Source organism: Aquarana catesbeiana, linkage group LG04 (assembly GCF_042186555.1).
Source record: "Aquarana catesbeiana isolate 2022-GZ linkage group LG04, ASM4218655v1, whole genome shotgun sequence".
Classification (NCBI taxonomy): domain Eukaryota; kingdom Metazoa; phylum Chordata; class Amphibia; order Anura; family Ranidae; genus Aquarana; species Aquarana catesbeiana.
The window spans coordinates 240,177,323-240,191,969 of NC_133327.1; the positions used below are offsets into that span (position 1 = coordinate 240,177,323).

Below are 14,647 nucleotides of genomic sequence, written 5' to 3' on the forward strand. Positions count from 1 at the left end.
TACTTGTACTCGGAGTCAACCTGTGATAGTGAAGGGACAAACAAAGACAACAAAGAACATTGACCTGAGGTGTGCCGGGGTCACGTGGTCAGTATGCCTAAAAGGGGGCAAAAATAATACAGTAGGATGAAAGCTTAACAAAAAGTTTATTATACACTGAATCACATTTAATCAGCCAAATTGACAAAAGCCTGCGACATTTCCAAAACAGTATCTGGAATATACCTAGAAAAACAAGCTGACCTCCACCTGCCTAATTTCTTTGATATGAGCAGGGACCCCTTGGCGTGAAGCTGCAGAAGCCGCTCCTATCCTAAATGAATGACCAGAGTATGCCTTTGGGTCCAGACCCAGGTTAGCCAAAAGGATGTGACAGTGTAGAGTGAATTGAGCTACAGAGAAGGGAGCACAAGGGAAGGGCAACAGAGGCCCATCCCTAGGTTTATCAGCCGTAGCCCTGACTAGCTGATCTAACACTGATACCGGGCACCATGCCTTCCCGGTCTCAAAAAACCTAATGTCCGTACCGCCTTCTGTTTGCTGTGTCTTGCACGCATGTAAATGTAAACAAAAATAGCCTGGGTGCCTGACCAACTGATTGGCCAGAAGTATGCGAGACCCTGAACCAGAATGTGCAAGTTCCCCTGGCCTCAGAAAACCGAAAAAGGCCAGATAAATCGCTGCCTTAAGCACCAAGCTTGGTAACCACCCAAAAGGAGATCTAGAGAGAATATCGGACATGTCCCGGAAAATGTGACCAGTTATGGGAAGTCTGCTGAGCCTGACAGGAGGGCTACACTTCTGGATTCCTTTGAGGATGGCCCTGATAGGGTGAGCGGAGAAAATAGAGGGCCTATTAGGGTCTTCTAAAAACATGAAGTGTTGAATGCCAGCCAGATACGTCCTAATAGTACTATGGGCCAGTTTGAGTTGACAGTGGCAAAAAGCGGTAAAAGCAAGTAGGTACTGGATATTGTAACTGTTAAAGCTAGGAAATCTTGCCTGGAAGGCCTGGAAGACCCTCCAAGCTGTGGCATAGGCCTTCCTGGTATTCAGAGATAAAGAACTGTTGATTAAATTAGCCGCTTCAACCCAATGAGAGTCTAATCCATCACCAATTGTTGGAACTGCAGAGAAGGCGTGGCGCAAGCGTCTGCGTCCGGGACCTGCTGAAAAAATAACGGGAAATTAAACCGGGACAAAGCATCGGCCGCTATATTGTCTATACCATTGATGAATCTACAATGGATGTGAAAGTTGAAATGAAGGGATAACCAAATGAGCCTACGCACAAATCTCATGATCAGCAAGGATCTGGATCTGCCACTGTTGATAATCTCAGAGATTGCTTGATTATCAGTAGAAAAAACCACTGTCTGTCCTGCCCATAAATGCCCCCATACCTGAGCAGCTGCCACTATGGGATACACTTCGAACAAAGCCGAAGTCTCAGTGAACCGAGAAATTGCCAAAACCTCGTCCGACCAAGATCCTGCCATCCAATGTGAACCGAAAATGGCTGCATAGCCCTTGGTGGCTGCTGTGTCTGTGAAAATTTGGGGAGAGGAATTAGACTCAGCCGGGATAAACATAGCAACCCCATTCCAATGCTGCAGGAACTCATCCCACATCTGAAGGTCAGAAAGCGCGGAAGGATCCAGGAACACCTGAGCATCAGAGTTGGGGGCCGAAGGCAATAATGATAACAATCTAGAAATGAAAGCTCTCCCTTGGGGAATGATCCTCATAGCAAAATTTAACATACCGAGAAGTGACTGTAATTCCACCCTGGTACAGACTTGGGAGACTGTGAACGCATGAATGCGATCTCTGATTCTCACAAGCTTATCTGTGGGAAGACTGGCCTGCATGGATTGCGTATCAAGTGTAATACCCAGGAACGTAAGTCTGGTAACTGGACCCTCCATCTTATTGACAGCCAGCGGTATGTTGACTGCAGAGAAAAGTGAAGTAAGTTTCCGCAAGTCAGAAGGGACTTGATCACCACCTTCAATGAGGAGAAAATCGTCTAAATAATGGATCACCTTGTGACAATTCTCCCTGTACGTGAGGATCCAGCTAAGAGCCTGAGCAAAAGAGTTGAACAACCAAGGGCTACTTTTAGACCCAAATGTAAGCTTGGTGGCGAAATAGTAAACACCTTTCCATTTGATACCATGCCACTGCCAAAGAGACGGCAGAATAGGCAGAAGCTTAAAAGCATCCGCATCATCCGCTTTGGACAACCAAACGCCTGAGCCCACCTCAATAATAGACTGAATTGCTTGATCCACTGAAGCATATTTGAGAGAAAATTCTTCCGAATGGTTCAAAGAGTTGAGGCTAGCAACATGTGAACAATGAGGGGCAGACAAGTCATAGATTAAACGTGGTTTATTAGAAAATTTCCCTCTAACAAGCCCCAGTGAGTTGACCCTCCATACCCGGAAGGGTGGCGAAGTAAATGGCCTGATGACAAACCCCTTATCAAGTTCTGACTGTAATAACAAATCTACCGCTTCAGTATCTACAGAAGATGACCTAAGGTTCTTACACTCATAACTATCAGATGGTAGGGAGACAAACCCTGTGTGGCGCTGTTCCTATTTAGTTTCCTACCTCCATATAGGTTACTAGATTAAAATAAATTCTTAGGTGCACCGTGCATGTATCAAATATTAAATACAAATTAACAATATGGATTCCCAAGTATACCGTGCATGTGTCAATTAAATATTCTGCTACAATATTGTGCAATCATAGGTGATACATAGACATAACTTAAATGCTTACATATGTAATATTGCTAGGGAGGGAAGAAAGGAGGGGGGGGGGGGGGAAGGAAAAGGGGGGGGGGGGAGGGAGAAGGGAGTGAGATAGGGAGGTGGGGAGGGGGTGTAGGAAGTCTGTTCCTAAGGAAAATTACAATAACAAGATAAAGTGCAAATGTGCTGGTGCAATCCAAAAGGCAACAGTGACAAGATAAAGTGCAAACGTGCTTCAAAATTCTTTAGTGAGTCTCTTGTGCCATATTCTTGTGCTGTGGTGATAATCCTTCACTTATAATATCTCTTTGCTCTGAAAGTGCAGCCACTCACCAGATCACTTCACCCCTGCGGGGGTAGTAGGCAGTTACAGTTTTATCGCCACTGTACAGCGATCGCTGGCGGGCTCAGGATCGTGGTATATCATATATAAAGAGAGAGGGAGTGCCCATAGCGTAAAATTGCTTTAAAAAAGTTTTATTACACAAAATGAAAGGGTACTCACACTTTTACAGTAAAAATCAAGCGAAATGGTAAAAACGTCAAAACCGTCATAAATATCCTTCAGCGCTGGTACAGGAGGTGATGTTTGGGAAGCACAGATTAGGCCACGCCCTACGCGTTTCGTCGTTAGGACGTCTGAAGGATATTTATGACGGTTTTGACGTTTTTACCATTTCGCTTGATTTTTACTGTAAAAGTGTGAGTACCCTTTCATTTTGTGTAATAAAACTTTTTTAAAGCAATTTTACGCTATGGGCACTCCCTCTCTCTTTATATATGATATACCACGATCCTGAGCCCGCCAGCGATCGCTGTACAGTGGCGATAAAACTGTAACTGCCTACTACCCCCGCAGGGGTGAAGTGATCTGGTGAGTGGCTGCACTTTCAGAGCAAAGAGATATTATAAGTGAAGGATTATCACCACAGCACAAGAATATGGCACAAGAGACTCACTAAAGAATTTTGAAGCACGTTTGCACTTTATCTTGTCACTGTTGCCTTTTGGATTGCACCAGCACATTTGCACTTTATCTTGTTATTGTAATTTTCCTTAGGAACAGACTTCCTACACCCCCTCCCCACCTCCCTATCTCACTCCCTTCTCCCTCCCCCCCCCCCTTTTCCTTCCCCCCCCCCCCTCCTTTCTTCCCTCCCTAGCAATATTACATATGTAAGCATTTAAGTTATGTCTATGTATCACCTATGATTGCACAATATTGTAGCAGAATATTTAATTGACACATGCACGGTATACTTGGGAATCCATATTGTTAATTTGTATTTAATATTTGATATATGCACGGTGCACCTAAGAATTTATTTTAATCTAGTAACCTATATGGAGGTAGGAAACTAAATAGGAACAGCGCCAAACCCTTCTATCATTTCTAATATATCTCAGCTGTCCCCATTTTAGGGTGACTGCTTGTTGGGAGGCAGCAGTTCTAAACTTTACCAATTAAGTCTTTATGTCCACTGCGCGGGTTCACCATCCCTTTACTAAACCCTGTGTGGAAACCCTCAGTGAAACCCCTAGCCAAAAAAACGCTCCAAGAAGGTGACGGGTGGGCAGCTAAACACTCCTGCCAGAAAGGTACGTTGATACGGCTTAGTCATGACGTTTTATCCTGCTTAAGTGAACAGGCTGACTTAGGGTGAGCCCTGAAACACCCAGTACAGATATGCAGCAACCGGCATTGACTGAAATTGCATACCCCAAGGTTGTAGTTATTGCAAATCTGGGATTTCCCCAGAAAATGAATAGGACGGCCTAACTTATCCAATGGAGCCGGATAGCCTGAGGAAGGGAGCATCATGCCTGACCCCCTGGACGTACTAGGTAGTGCAGGAACCTCCGAATTGGGGCACCAGTATGCCGTGTGCGTCGAAGACTGACAAGTCGCACATACCGGAGACCTGAGCCCGGCGAAATGCCGGCAAAATAACTCGGTATCTATGTTGCTCCAAGCCGTCACCACCTGAAATTGAGCAAAACGGGTCGCAGCTTTAGTGGCAAAAGACCGGTGATCATAAAAGTTGGACCCCCCATACTTGTGGCCTAACTCGACCACTGTATATAGGTACAGGTCCAACTCCTCCCTCCTAAGTGGAGTAACAGAGCAGATTATATCTCTGTAGAGACTAAAGGCCAAGACAAACTCAGGGATGGACAACTTGCGATTAAGTCTGTGATCCCTGGTCTTCACTACTACCGAAACATCCCCACAAGCGTAGGACCTGTTGTCCGCAACGTCATGGGCAGCAATTAATAGGGATGCCAGGTTGACATCCTTCCCCTCTAGAATGTCCTTCCTAATATTAGCCAGAATAAAATGTGCTGGGGTGACAGGGGGAGCACACAAATTATTACCTGGACCAACCGGTACCGAGGGGGTCCCAGAATCAGCTAAAGCCACTGGGCAGGCAGCTGCTGCAGTAGCCGGACTCGGCTGATTCTCCAAAACCTCCACCCTATTGCGCAACTCTTGGCAGGACGTGGCCAGAGAACTAAGGGTAGTGTGAATCTCCGCCTAGGAAGCAGCCACAGTCCGAAGGGTAACTTGCTCCGCACTTGTAACTGCTGTACGAGAGAACAGCAACCTAAAAAGCTGGGCTTTCCGAGACGATGCTGGGTATGAAATCCTCCTGCGCTGGAGTTCTGCTATCAGTCTAGGAACAGTCCAGGTTCTGAGGGAGTGTACGCTGCCGTGTTCCGACCCCCCTTGCTGAAGAAGGCGAGATGGAAGCGAAATCCCCAATATCCGCTGCTTGCGACATGATCTGCAAACAACAATTACAACTTGAGAAACCAAAGAACTAAAACAAGTGACCCAAGACTTACCTGTGAAATAATGGCCGCCGCCCCCCCCCCCCCACCCCCAACAACACAAGGACCGGACAGAGCATGCCGGTCATGGTAAATTAAAAACGTAACCTCAGGCCTGAAAAACGTGTCAGGCTAGTGATGAAAATAGTAGCGTGTAACAAGCAGGATGAAAATTGAGGTGTACGTATGCGATACGGACGAGGAGACTTGCCACTGAACAAGCCAATAGAAATGATCAACTCAATCCGCATGAACTTGACACGTGACAGGTGACTGCAGTGGAGATGCCGAAGTTACCATGAAGACGCGACAGAAAAGCCTGTGGACCATAACCAGAGAAGACTGGAAGCAGCACGTGACTTGTGCAAGCAACTTATATGTCAAAGAAACGCAAGCTGCGTGAAAATGAAATCAAAGAGAGTGCGAATTAAAAGGAGAGTATGAGAGAAAGTGAGCATGAGAAACGTGAAAACCCACGCGATTACACCCGTCACGAGAATACATGAATCGCATGATGATAACACATGATGGGAAAACATGAGTACCACCAAACAGGAATGACCTGAAACGTCAAAAGCATGATTGTCCGTGAAACATAAGTTGCACGAAAAATGTACCCTGTGTGAAAAAACGAACCTTGCATGAGACAACGTAATTGCATGAATGAAACGAAAATTGCATGACTGAAAGGAAAATTGCATGGACGAAACGTAAATTGCATGGACGAAACGTAAATTGCATGGATGAAACGTACATGCATGATAAATGTAACATGAATAAGAAAAACATGACCTGCCTAAAAAGGAACGATATGCTGCGTGAGCACCGAAAAAGGAGACTTGTAACAGAACCAGCCAATAAAACAAACCTCAATCTATAGAAACCCATAGATGTGATGAGTCACCAGCAGAAGTGTGAAAAATTAACTAAAACCTACAATACATACCTGAACAGCCTGGGAGACACCAAACAGAATCCTGAGCACCTTGCTGCAATGTGAAAAACCACTATAGAAGGAGAAATAGGAACGTGAGGGTTTTTTTTTTTTTTTTTTTTTTTTTTTTCCAACGTGCCCTGAATACCAGAAAATAGCAGTTGGCAACAAAACATTGTGAAGCCATGGAGCTGAGCCGAGTGTCCCTGTAGAACTACTCCTCCGTCCTCCATTGCCCCCCTCCAGCCTGCTCCTGAGTCCTCAGTACAGCATGCTGACATGAAAATGGAAAGCAGACTGATAACCCCTGACAGAAGCACCTATACTCCACAACAACCGCTACCCTCCCCACGCAACACCCCCAGTGACACTAACCCCGAGTGGGGTAACCGAATAGGGAAGCCGAGACTCCCCTTACCTGCCCCTCTGCCGACCCAGAGGCACTAAACAGCGTTGTCGATGCAGAGCTGAGAAGCGAGGCACCGCACGAGCTGCTCCGAACCCCGAAGTGACGTCAGAGTCGCCTGGGAATGACGCTGTACGAGAGCCTACGACCACGAGGGACGGAGGCAGAGGCGGGCCGGCTTTATGCAGCCTGACTCCGCCTACAAAAACAGGCTGACCTGCGGTCAGCCTTATATTTGTTACATAAATCGTGGAAATGCCGGATTAAGATTAGGGATGAGCTGAACACCCCCGGTTCGATTCACACCAGAACATACCGAACAGGCAAAAAATTTGGAAGAACACATGAACACCATTAAAGTCTATGGGACACGAACATGAAAAATCAAAAGTGCTCATTTTAAAGGTTTATATGCAAGTTATTGTCATAAAAAGTGTTTGGGACCCGGGTCCTGCCCCAGGGAAGATGTAAACATTTTTTTTAAAAACGTCATTTTTTCAGGAGCAGTGTGTTTAAAGCAAAACAATACAAATTAAATATTCCTTTAAATATCGTGCCTGGGGTGTGTTCTATAGTATGCCTGTAAAGTGGCGCATTTTTCTCGTGTTTAAAACAGTACCACAGCAAAATGACATTTCTAGGAAAAATTGTCATTTTAAAACTGATCGCGGCTGTAATGAATTGTCGGGTCTCGGCAATATACATAAAACTCATTAAAAAAAAAGCGCATGGGTTCCCCTACCCAGTCCATTACCAGACCCTTCGGGTCTGGTATGAATATTAAGGGGAACCCCGAACCAAAATTTAAAGAAAAATTGCGTGGGGGGTCCCCCTAAAATTCATACCAGACCCTTATCCAAGCACACAACTGGCAGGCCACAGGAAAATAGGGGGGACATCCTGAACCGTACCAGGACACATGCCCTCACCATGGGGAGCATGGTTTGGAGTAGCCCCCCAAAGCACCTTGTCCCCATGTTGATGGTTGTGGGGGTATGCGGGCAGGGGGCTTATCAGAATCTGGAAGCCCCCTTTAACAAGGGGGACCCCAAATCCCGCCCTCCCCCCCATATCATTGTACCCCTACCATTTCACAAAAAAGTGTCAAAAATAGTAAAAAAAAAGACGAGACAGCTTGGGACAAGTCCTTTATTTAAAAAATAAGAAAAAAAAAATGTCCCGCGATGTAAATCCATGCCGCACGATGGACTGAAAAAGTAAAAAAAAAAAAAGCCGCAACCTTTCCGCCTCCCGCCGACTGATGCTTCTTCTGGGTGACCGTTCTTATATAGCTGAGGGCGGGGCCACCCGGTGATGTAAAAGGGTGACCCCGCCCCCCTCTGACGACACGGGGACTTCCTGGCAGAACAGCTTTTTTTTTTTTCTTTTCTTTTTCGGTTCGTCGGGCGGCCGTGATTTACATTGCGGGACCTTTTTCTTTCTTTTATTTTTTAATATAGGACTTTTTTGTGAAGTGGTAGGCATACAACGTACCCCGTTACCAATTCACATGGGGGGGAGGCCGGGATCTGGGGGTCCCCTTGTTAAAGGGGGGCTTCCAGATTCCGATAAGCCCCCCGCCCGCATATCCCCACAACCACCGGGCAAGGGTTTTGGGGATGAGGCCCTTGTCCCATCAACATGGGGACAAGATGCTTTGGGGGCTACTCCAAAGCATTCTCCCCATGTTGAGGGCATGTGGCCTGGTACGGTTCAGGGGGGGTGCTCTCATCCCCCCCTCTTTTCCTGCATCCTGCCAGGTTGCGTGCTTGGATAAGGGTCTGGTATGGATTTTAGGGGGATGGGGCGCCCTACGCCATTTTTTAACCCCTTCCCGACCTCCGCATGACGATAGACGTCTGCAGAATGGCACGGGTGGGCAAAAGGGCATAGAGGTACGTCCCCTTTAAGATGCAGCATTGTGGGTGTGCATTCGCTGTATGCTCCGTGACCATGGGTCCCGTGGACTCGATGTCCGCTGGGTGTCCCGCCATTGTGTCACTGAGCATAAGAACGGGGAGATGCCTTTGTAAACAAGGCATTTCCCCGTTCTGCCTAGTGATATGACAGAGATCACTGCTTCCTGTCATTGGGAACAGTGATCGCTGTCATGTGAGTAGTAGACCATCCCCCTTCACAGTTAGAATCACTCCCTACGACACACTTAACCCCTTGATCGCCCCCTAGTGTTTAACCCCTTTCCTGCCAGTGTCATTTACACAGTAATCAGTGCATTTTTATAGCACTGATCGCTGTATAAATAACAATAGTCCAAAATTAGTGTCAAAAGTAATCCAATGTGTCCGCCATAATGTCGCAGTCCCGATAAAAATCGCAGATTGCCGCCATTACTAATAATAAAAAATAATAAAAATGCCATAAAACTATCCCCTATTTTGCAGATGCTATAGCCTTTGTGCAAACGCTTATTGCTATTTTTTTTTTTTTTTTTGTTTACCAAAAAATATGTAGAAGAATACATATCGGCCTAAACTGAGGAAAAAAATTGTTTTTTTTTAATCTATTTTTGGGTAATATTTATTATAGCAAAAAGTAAAAAATATTGCTGTTTTTTTTTTTTTTTTTTTTTTTCAAAATTGTCGCTCTTTTTTTTTTGTTTATAGCGCAAAAAATAAAAACTGCAGAGGTGATCAAATACCACCAAAAGAAAGCTCTATTTGTGGGGTAAAAAGGGCGTCAACTTTGTTTGGGTGCAATGTCGCACGACCGCACAATTGTCAGTTAAAGCGACGCAGTGCCTAATCCCAAAAAGTGCTCTGGTCAGGAAGGGGGTCAATTCTTCTGGGGCTGAAGCGGTTAATTTTGGCGCAGGGTTCCCCTTAAAATCAGGTCAGGTATGGATTTTGGGGGGGGGGGACCCCTACGCCATTTAAAAAAAAAAAATTTGGTGCAGGGTTCCCCTTAAAATTCATATCAAACCTGAAGGGCCTGGTATGGATTTTAGGGGGTCCCCCACGCAAATTTTTTTTTTTTTTACATTTTGGTTCTGAGTTCCCCCTAATATTCATACCAGACCCTAAGGTCCTGGTAATGGACTTTGGGGGACCCAATGCTCTTTTTTTTTTTTTTTTTTTTTTTTTCCAATGCGTTTTATCTATATTGCGCCCAAAAAAAAACCCTGGGGCAGGACCCAGGTCCCCATACACTTTTTATGACAATAACTTGCATATAAGCCTTTAAAATGAGCACTTTTGATTTTTCATGGTAGTGTCCCATAGACTTTAACGATGTTCCAGCGGCTTTCGAATCTGCCCCAAACACAGCTAATTGTTCGGTGTTCACAGAACATCCGAACAACCAAAGTTCGGCCTGAACTTGTGCTCGGATCGAACCGTTCGCCCATTCCTAATTAAGATAGTGTGGGGGGGTGAATCGAGATCGCAATTTTTTAATGATTTATCGTGCAGCTCTAGCTTCTACTAGGGCAACATAGAGATGGTGTAGAACAAGGCATGGTACTTCAGTAATGGGGAAAGATCGGCCTCAGTGCGACCACAAGCAATACTGGCGACTAGTCCTTTGCCATCTGTCTGCCTTTATTTCGGAACAGCTGTCTAGAATTTATATAATAATTACAGTCAACGCAATTCACCAAACTCCACTGAGCTTTGCATCTCAGTGGAGAAACTATCATTTATGTAGAAGTAGTCCTGTTTCTTACAGGCTGTCTTTGTTCAGCACTATAGTCAGCCTTGGTTAGGTTCTCACTTAGATCTGCACTGTAATATATCAATTATCCTGAGTTTGTGGGGTTTAAATTGTTTGAGTGGCTGCCTTACAGATGATGTGTAGATTCTATAGACACCTCATTGAGTAAATTAATGTTTAGAAATCATTGTTTCAATGCTTGGTGTGGTAGCCTGTCAGATTATGCTTACCGTTTGCATTGGAGTTTAAAGAAAAAAATATTAGGACAAAAAGATCATCATGACTCTGTGTCCAACAAGCGTCGTGTAGACTTTAAACGGCCTGCTGTGCTCCAGACCTCCAATTCAGTCTGGAGCACATCGGGTTGCACACTGGGTGACAGAGGCTCTGGCAAGCTTTAGCGCTGTCAGTGATGGCCGCGGTCCAGCACTAAAGTCTAGGAACTGAATGAATCCTTGGAGAGCTGGCAGCAGAAATTCTGGAGAATGTCTCTCAACCCTGGGCAAGCTCCACCAACCCCAGTTCCCCTGGTAAGTTATTCTCACTCTCAAGTAATCAGTTGACAGGTTTAGCAAGTCACTGTGGAGATGAATGTGGCCAGATTTTGCATCAGCAGGTGTCGGCAGCTTCCAGACACAGTCCACAGATTGTCAGTGCAAGCCAACTATCTGTTTCTTGCTGCTGAGGGTCGTCTGACAAAGACCTGTGTTGAAGTATTTTTGTAAATAGTTCATTTGGTAGTTAAATTACCCTTAATGTGATCATATGTTAATGCAATTTTATTTATTATTTTTCGGTATGTAAAAAGTGTGTAATAAAGCGGCCAGAAGAAAAATTCTGAAATGTGTTTACAATAATCCATATGCAAAAAAACCATTGATGCCCATCATATAGCACTAACAAAACACAATTATGAAAGCTAATCTATTGTATGCCCCTCTGGACATGTCACCAAAAGACACCGTTATTCTCTAACATGACCATCACTGATCTAGGCACTGTAGCCACTTTGTGTAACCTATCCTACATGGTATGTCAGCATACCATATTAAAGTAGCCAGAAATGCACAAACTTTCCAATACGCGTAACATCTTTTGGAAAATAGCTGCCTAAAGGATCCCTACTGTAGGGGTGTGCTTTCAACCCTATACATATCACTGATTTCATAGGCCCAACTAAACTCCCATACATAGTTAAGCAGGAACAAGATTTAGGTGAAATACTTGAAAAGGGAGATTGTAATAAAACTTGGACAGCCACTTCAAATGTTTTCTTAAAGAGGAAGTAACCTCTGATCCATTACTTGTAGGCACTTTTCACACGGACGGCTATTCTGCCGCAGTTAAAAGCATGGTTTTTTTTTTCTGTGTTAATTCAAGACTCCAGGCACTGCGATCAGCTGCATTTGTTTGTATTGCATTTGTACAGTGCGATTAGCTGCGGTTGCGTTTAGTTGCGGTTTGCCATTTCCATAGCAACCCGACAGGGTACCGACTCGTATTGAACGGGGATCCGACTTGGATCCCCGCCAATGTCCGTCACTGTTTGGTATGAATCTTGAGGGGGAACTCCACACCAAATTTTAAATAAAAAAACAGCATGGATTTCCCCTCCAAGAGCATACCAGGCCCTTCGGTCTAGTATGGATTTGAAGGGGAACCCCCTACGCCGAAAAAAAGGCATGGGGGTCCCCCCCCAAATCCATACCAGACCCTTATCCGAGCACGCAGCCCGGTCGGTCAGGGAAGGGGGTGGGGACGGGCGAGCGCCCCCCCCCGAACCATACCAGGCTGCATGCCCTCAACATGAGGGGGATGGTGCTATGGACCCCCCCACCCCAAAGCACCTCGTCCCCATGTTGATGAGGACAAGGGCCTCTTCCCGACAACCCTGGCTGTTGGTTGACGGGATCTGCAGGCGGGGGGCTTATCGGAATCCGGGAGCCCCCTTTAATAAGGGGGCCCCCAGGTCCCGGCCCCCCACCCTATGTGAATGAGTATGGGGTACATGGTACCCCTACCCATTCACCTAGGAAAAAAGTATCAATTAAAAACACAGTAGACACAGGTTTTTAAAGTGATTTATTAGGCAGCTCCGGGAGGTCTTCTTCCGACTTCAGGGGTCTTCTCTCTCTCTCTCCGGTGTCGTCTCCACGCTCTCTGATTCTTCTCTGGTGCCTTCTTCCTTCTGCCGGGCTCCTCCGCTATCTTCTGCTCTTTTGCCGCTCTTTTGCTAGCGGAGGAGCCCGGTCTCCCGGGAGACCTTCTTTCCTCTTCTCTTCCTGAGATGTTGACACGACGCTCCCACTCGCTGTAATGCCGTGAGCGAGGTCCGCTACCAATTATATAGGCATGGGGCGTGGCCACCGGGTGATATCACCTGGTGACCCCGCCCCTTATGTGGTCACAGTCCCATCATGCCCCGAGACTGTGACGACATAAGGGGCGGGGTTCTCAGTGTAGAGGTGTCGGGAGACAGATGCAGCATCGGACTGATGCTGCATCCACGTAGGTAAGTATGATTCTGGGAAAATGTTGATTGAGAGAAGTTCTGCTTTAAGAGGAATTTTTTTTGTTTTCTTGCTTTAGACTACCCCGATTGTCAGAGATCTCTGAAGCTGTATTGACCTTTTGATTGTATTATGTATCTCATGTCTTGTATTTCTTCTTTTCAATTTGACTGACTGTAATTGTAAGCTTATGACTTTGTTGTTTAACAAACCAAAAACTCAGCAAAAACTTTTGTGACATAAAGAGGCCAGAAAACATATACTTTACTATTGCAGTTATAGATACCTAGGGTGTTTATGCTGGTTTTTTTTTTGTTTTTTTTATCAATATTTGTAATGTTCGCTTGTTTCTTGGCATATGCATTATAACCATTTCCTTTTTTCTTTACAGTACACTGTGTTAAATTTTGTTCCAAAAAATTTGTTTGAACAATTTAGAAGAATAGCCAATTTCTACTTTCTCATCATATTTCTTGTTCAGGTAAGTTGGCACTTTTGTACACAAGGTAATTTAAAAAAATTTTTTTTTTTTAAACTAGATCATTAATTGATTTTTGGGAGCGTGCTAGAAATGTTTTATGCTTCATAAAAAATGGGCATTCAAAATGTTTACTTAACCCATAGGACTGTATGTTGTTGGTAGTGTATGTGCATCAGGAACTTACACAGCAGTAAACTAAAGTCATAAGGCCACTTTTACACTGCTGGGTAGCTGCAGTTGCTGGATTCCTGTGGCAAAAATGGATTCTTGCTGCTGGAATTACCGTGTTATGTGATCAGTAGTGGCCGCTCAGTCCATTTATATCACTGGTGGTCTGTTAGCAGCCACTGCTGTGTGCATGTAGCTGCACACAGAGCAGATAGCTGTGGTTAGGTAGAGAGATCTAAGCCTGGACGCCGTCCACTTCAGGAATCCGGCAGGCACAGCTACCCAGCCATGTGAAAGAGGCCTAATACTTAGGAAAGTTCAAGTGATTGTAAATGCATTTTTTTAAAATAGCAGGTTTATACTTGCCTGCTCTGTGCAAAGGAAATATACAGCGACCCCAAACTTCCTCTTCTCAGGTCCCCCACTCCTGGCTCCTCCTCTCTGGCAAATGCCTCCCAAGGAAAGCCACTTTCTGGGAGGGCGTGTGTGTGTGCTCGCTCCCGAGCCTTACTGTCTGTCTATAGACAGACAACGGGACGCGCCCCCGCCCCCTATTCCCTCATTACTGGGTTTGATTGACCGCAGCGGGAGCCATTGCCTCAGCGAAGCCTGTGAGACTAAGAAGTGAGGGGAGAGAAGAGCTGCAGTTTCTTTCCCAAAAGTCTGAATATTTTATTGCTTGAATCATATTTTTATATTGTTAATTCAGAGGTGTATACATTCAATTTACGTTAACAAGTTAATTAATACCAATATGGGTCTGACATAGTTCAATCAGCAGTAGATTACAATATGGTTGTGCTATGGTCATACCATGGGTGTACATCCAAGTACATACAAGTTATTCAATAATGGTATTTTTTCTGTCTTTTAGGATGATTA

The 14,647-nt window shown here is 45.1% G+C and overlaps 1 protein-coding gene across 6 annotated transcripts in view; it reads left to right on the forward strand.

Annotated features, from left to right (window-relative positions):
- ATP11B (ATPase phospholipid transporting 11B (putative)) overlaps positions 1-14,647 on the forward strand; it is a 245,491-nt gene that overhangs the window by 64,203 nt on the left and 166,641 nt on the right. For all 6 annotated transcript variants that reach the window (XM_073626287.1, XM_073626288.1, XM_073626283.1 and 3 more), the window contains exon 3: positions 13,508-13,597. In XM_073626287.1, the coding sequence (XP_073482388.1) occupies positions 13,508-13,597 (90 nt within the window). The remainder of the gene's footprint in view (positions 1-13,507; positions 13,598-14,647) is intronic.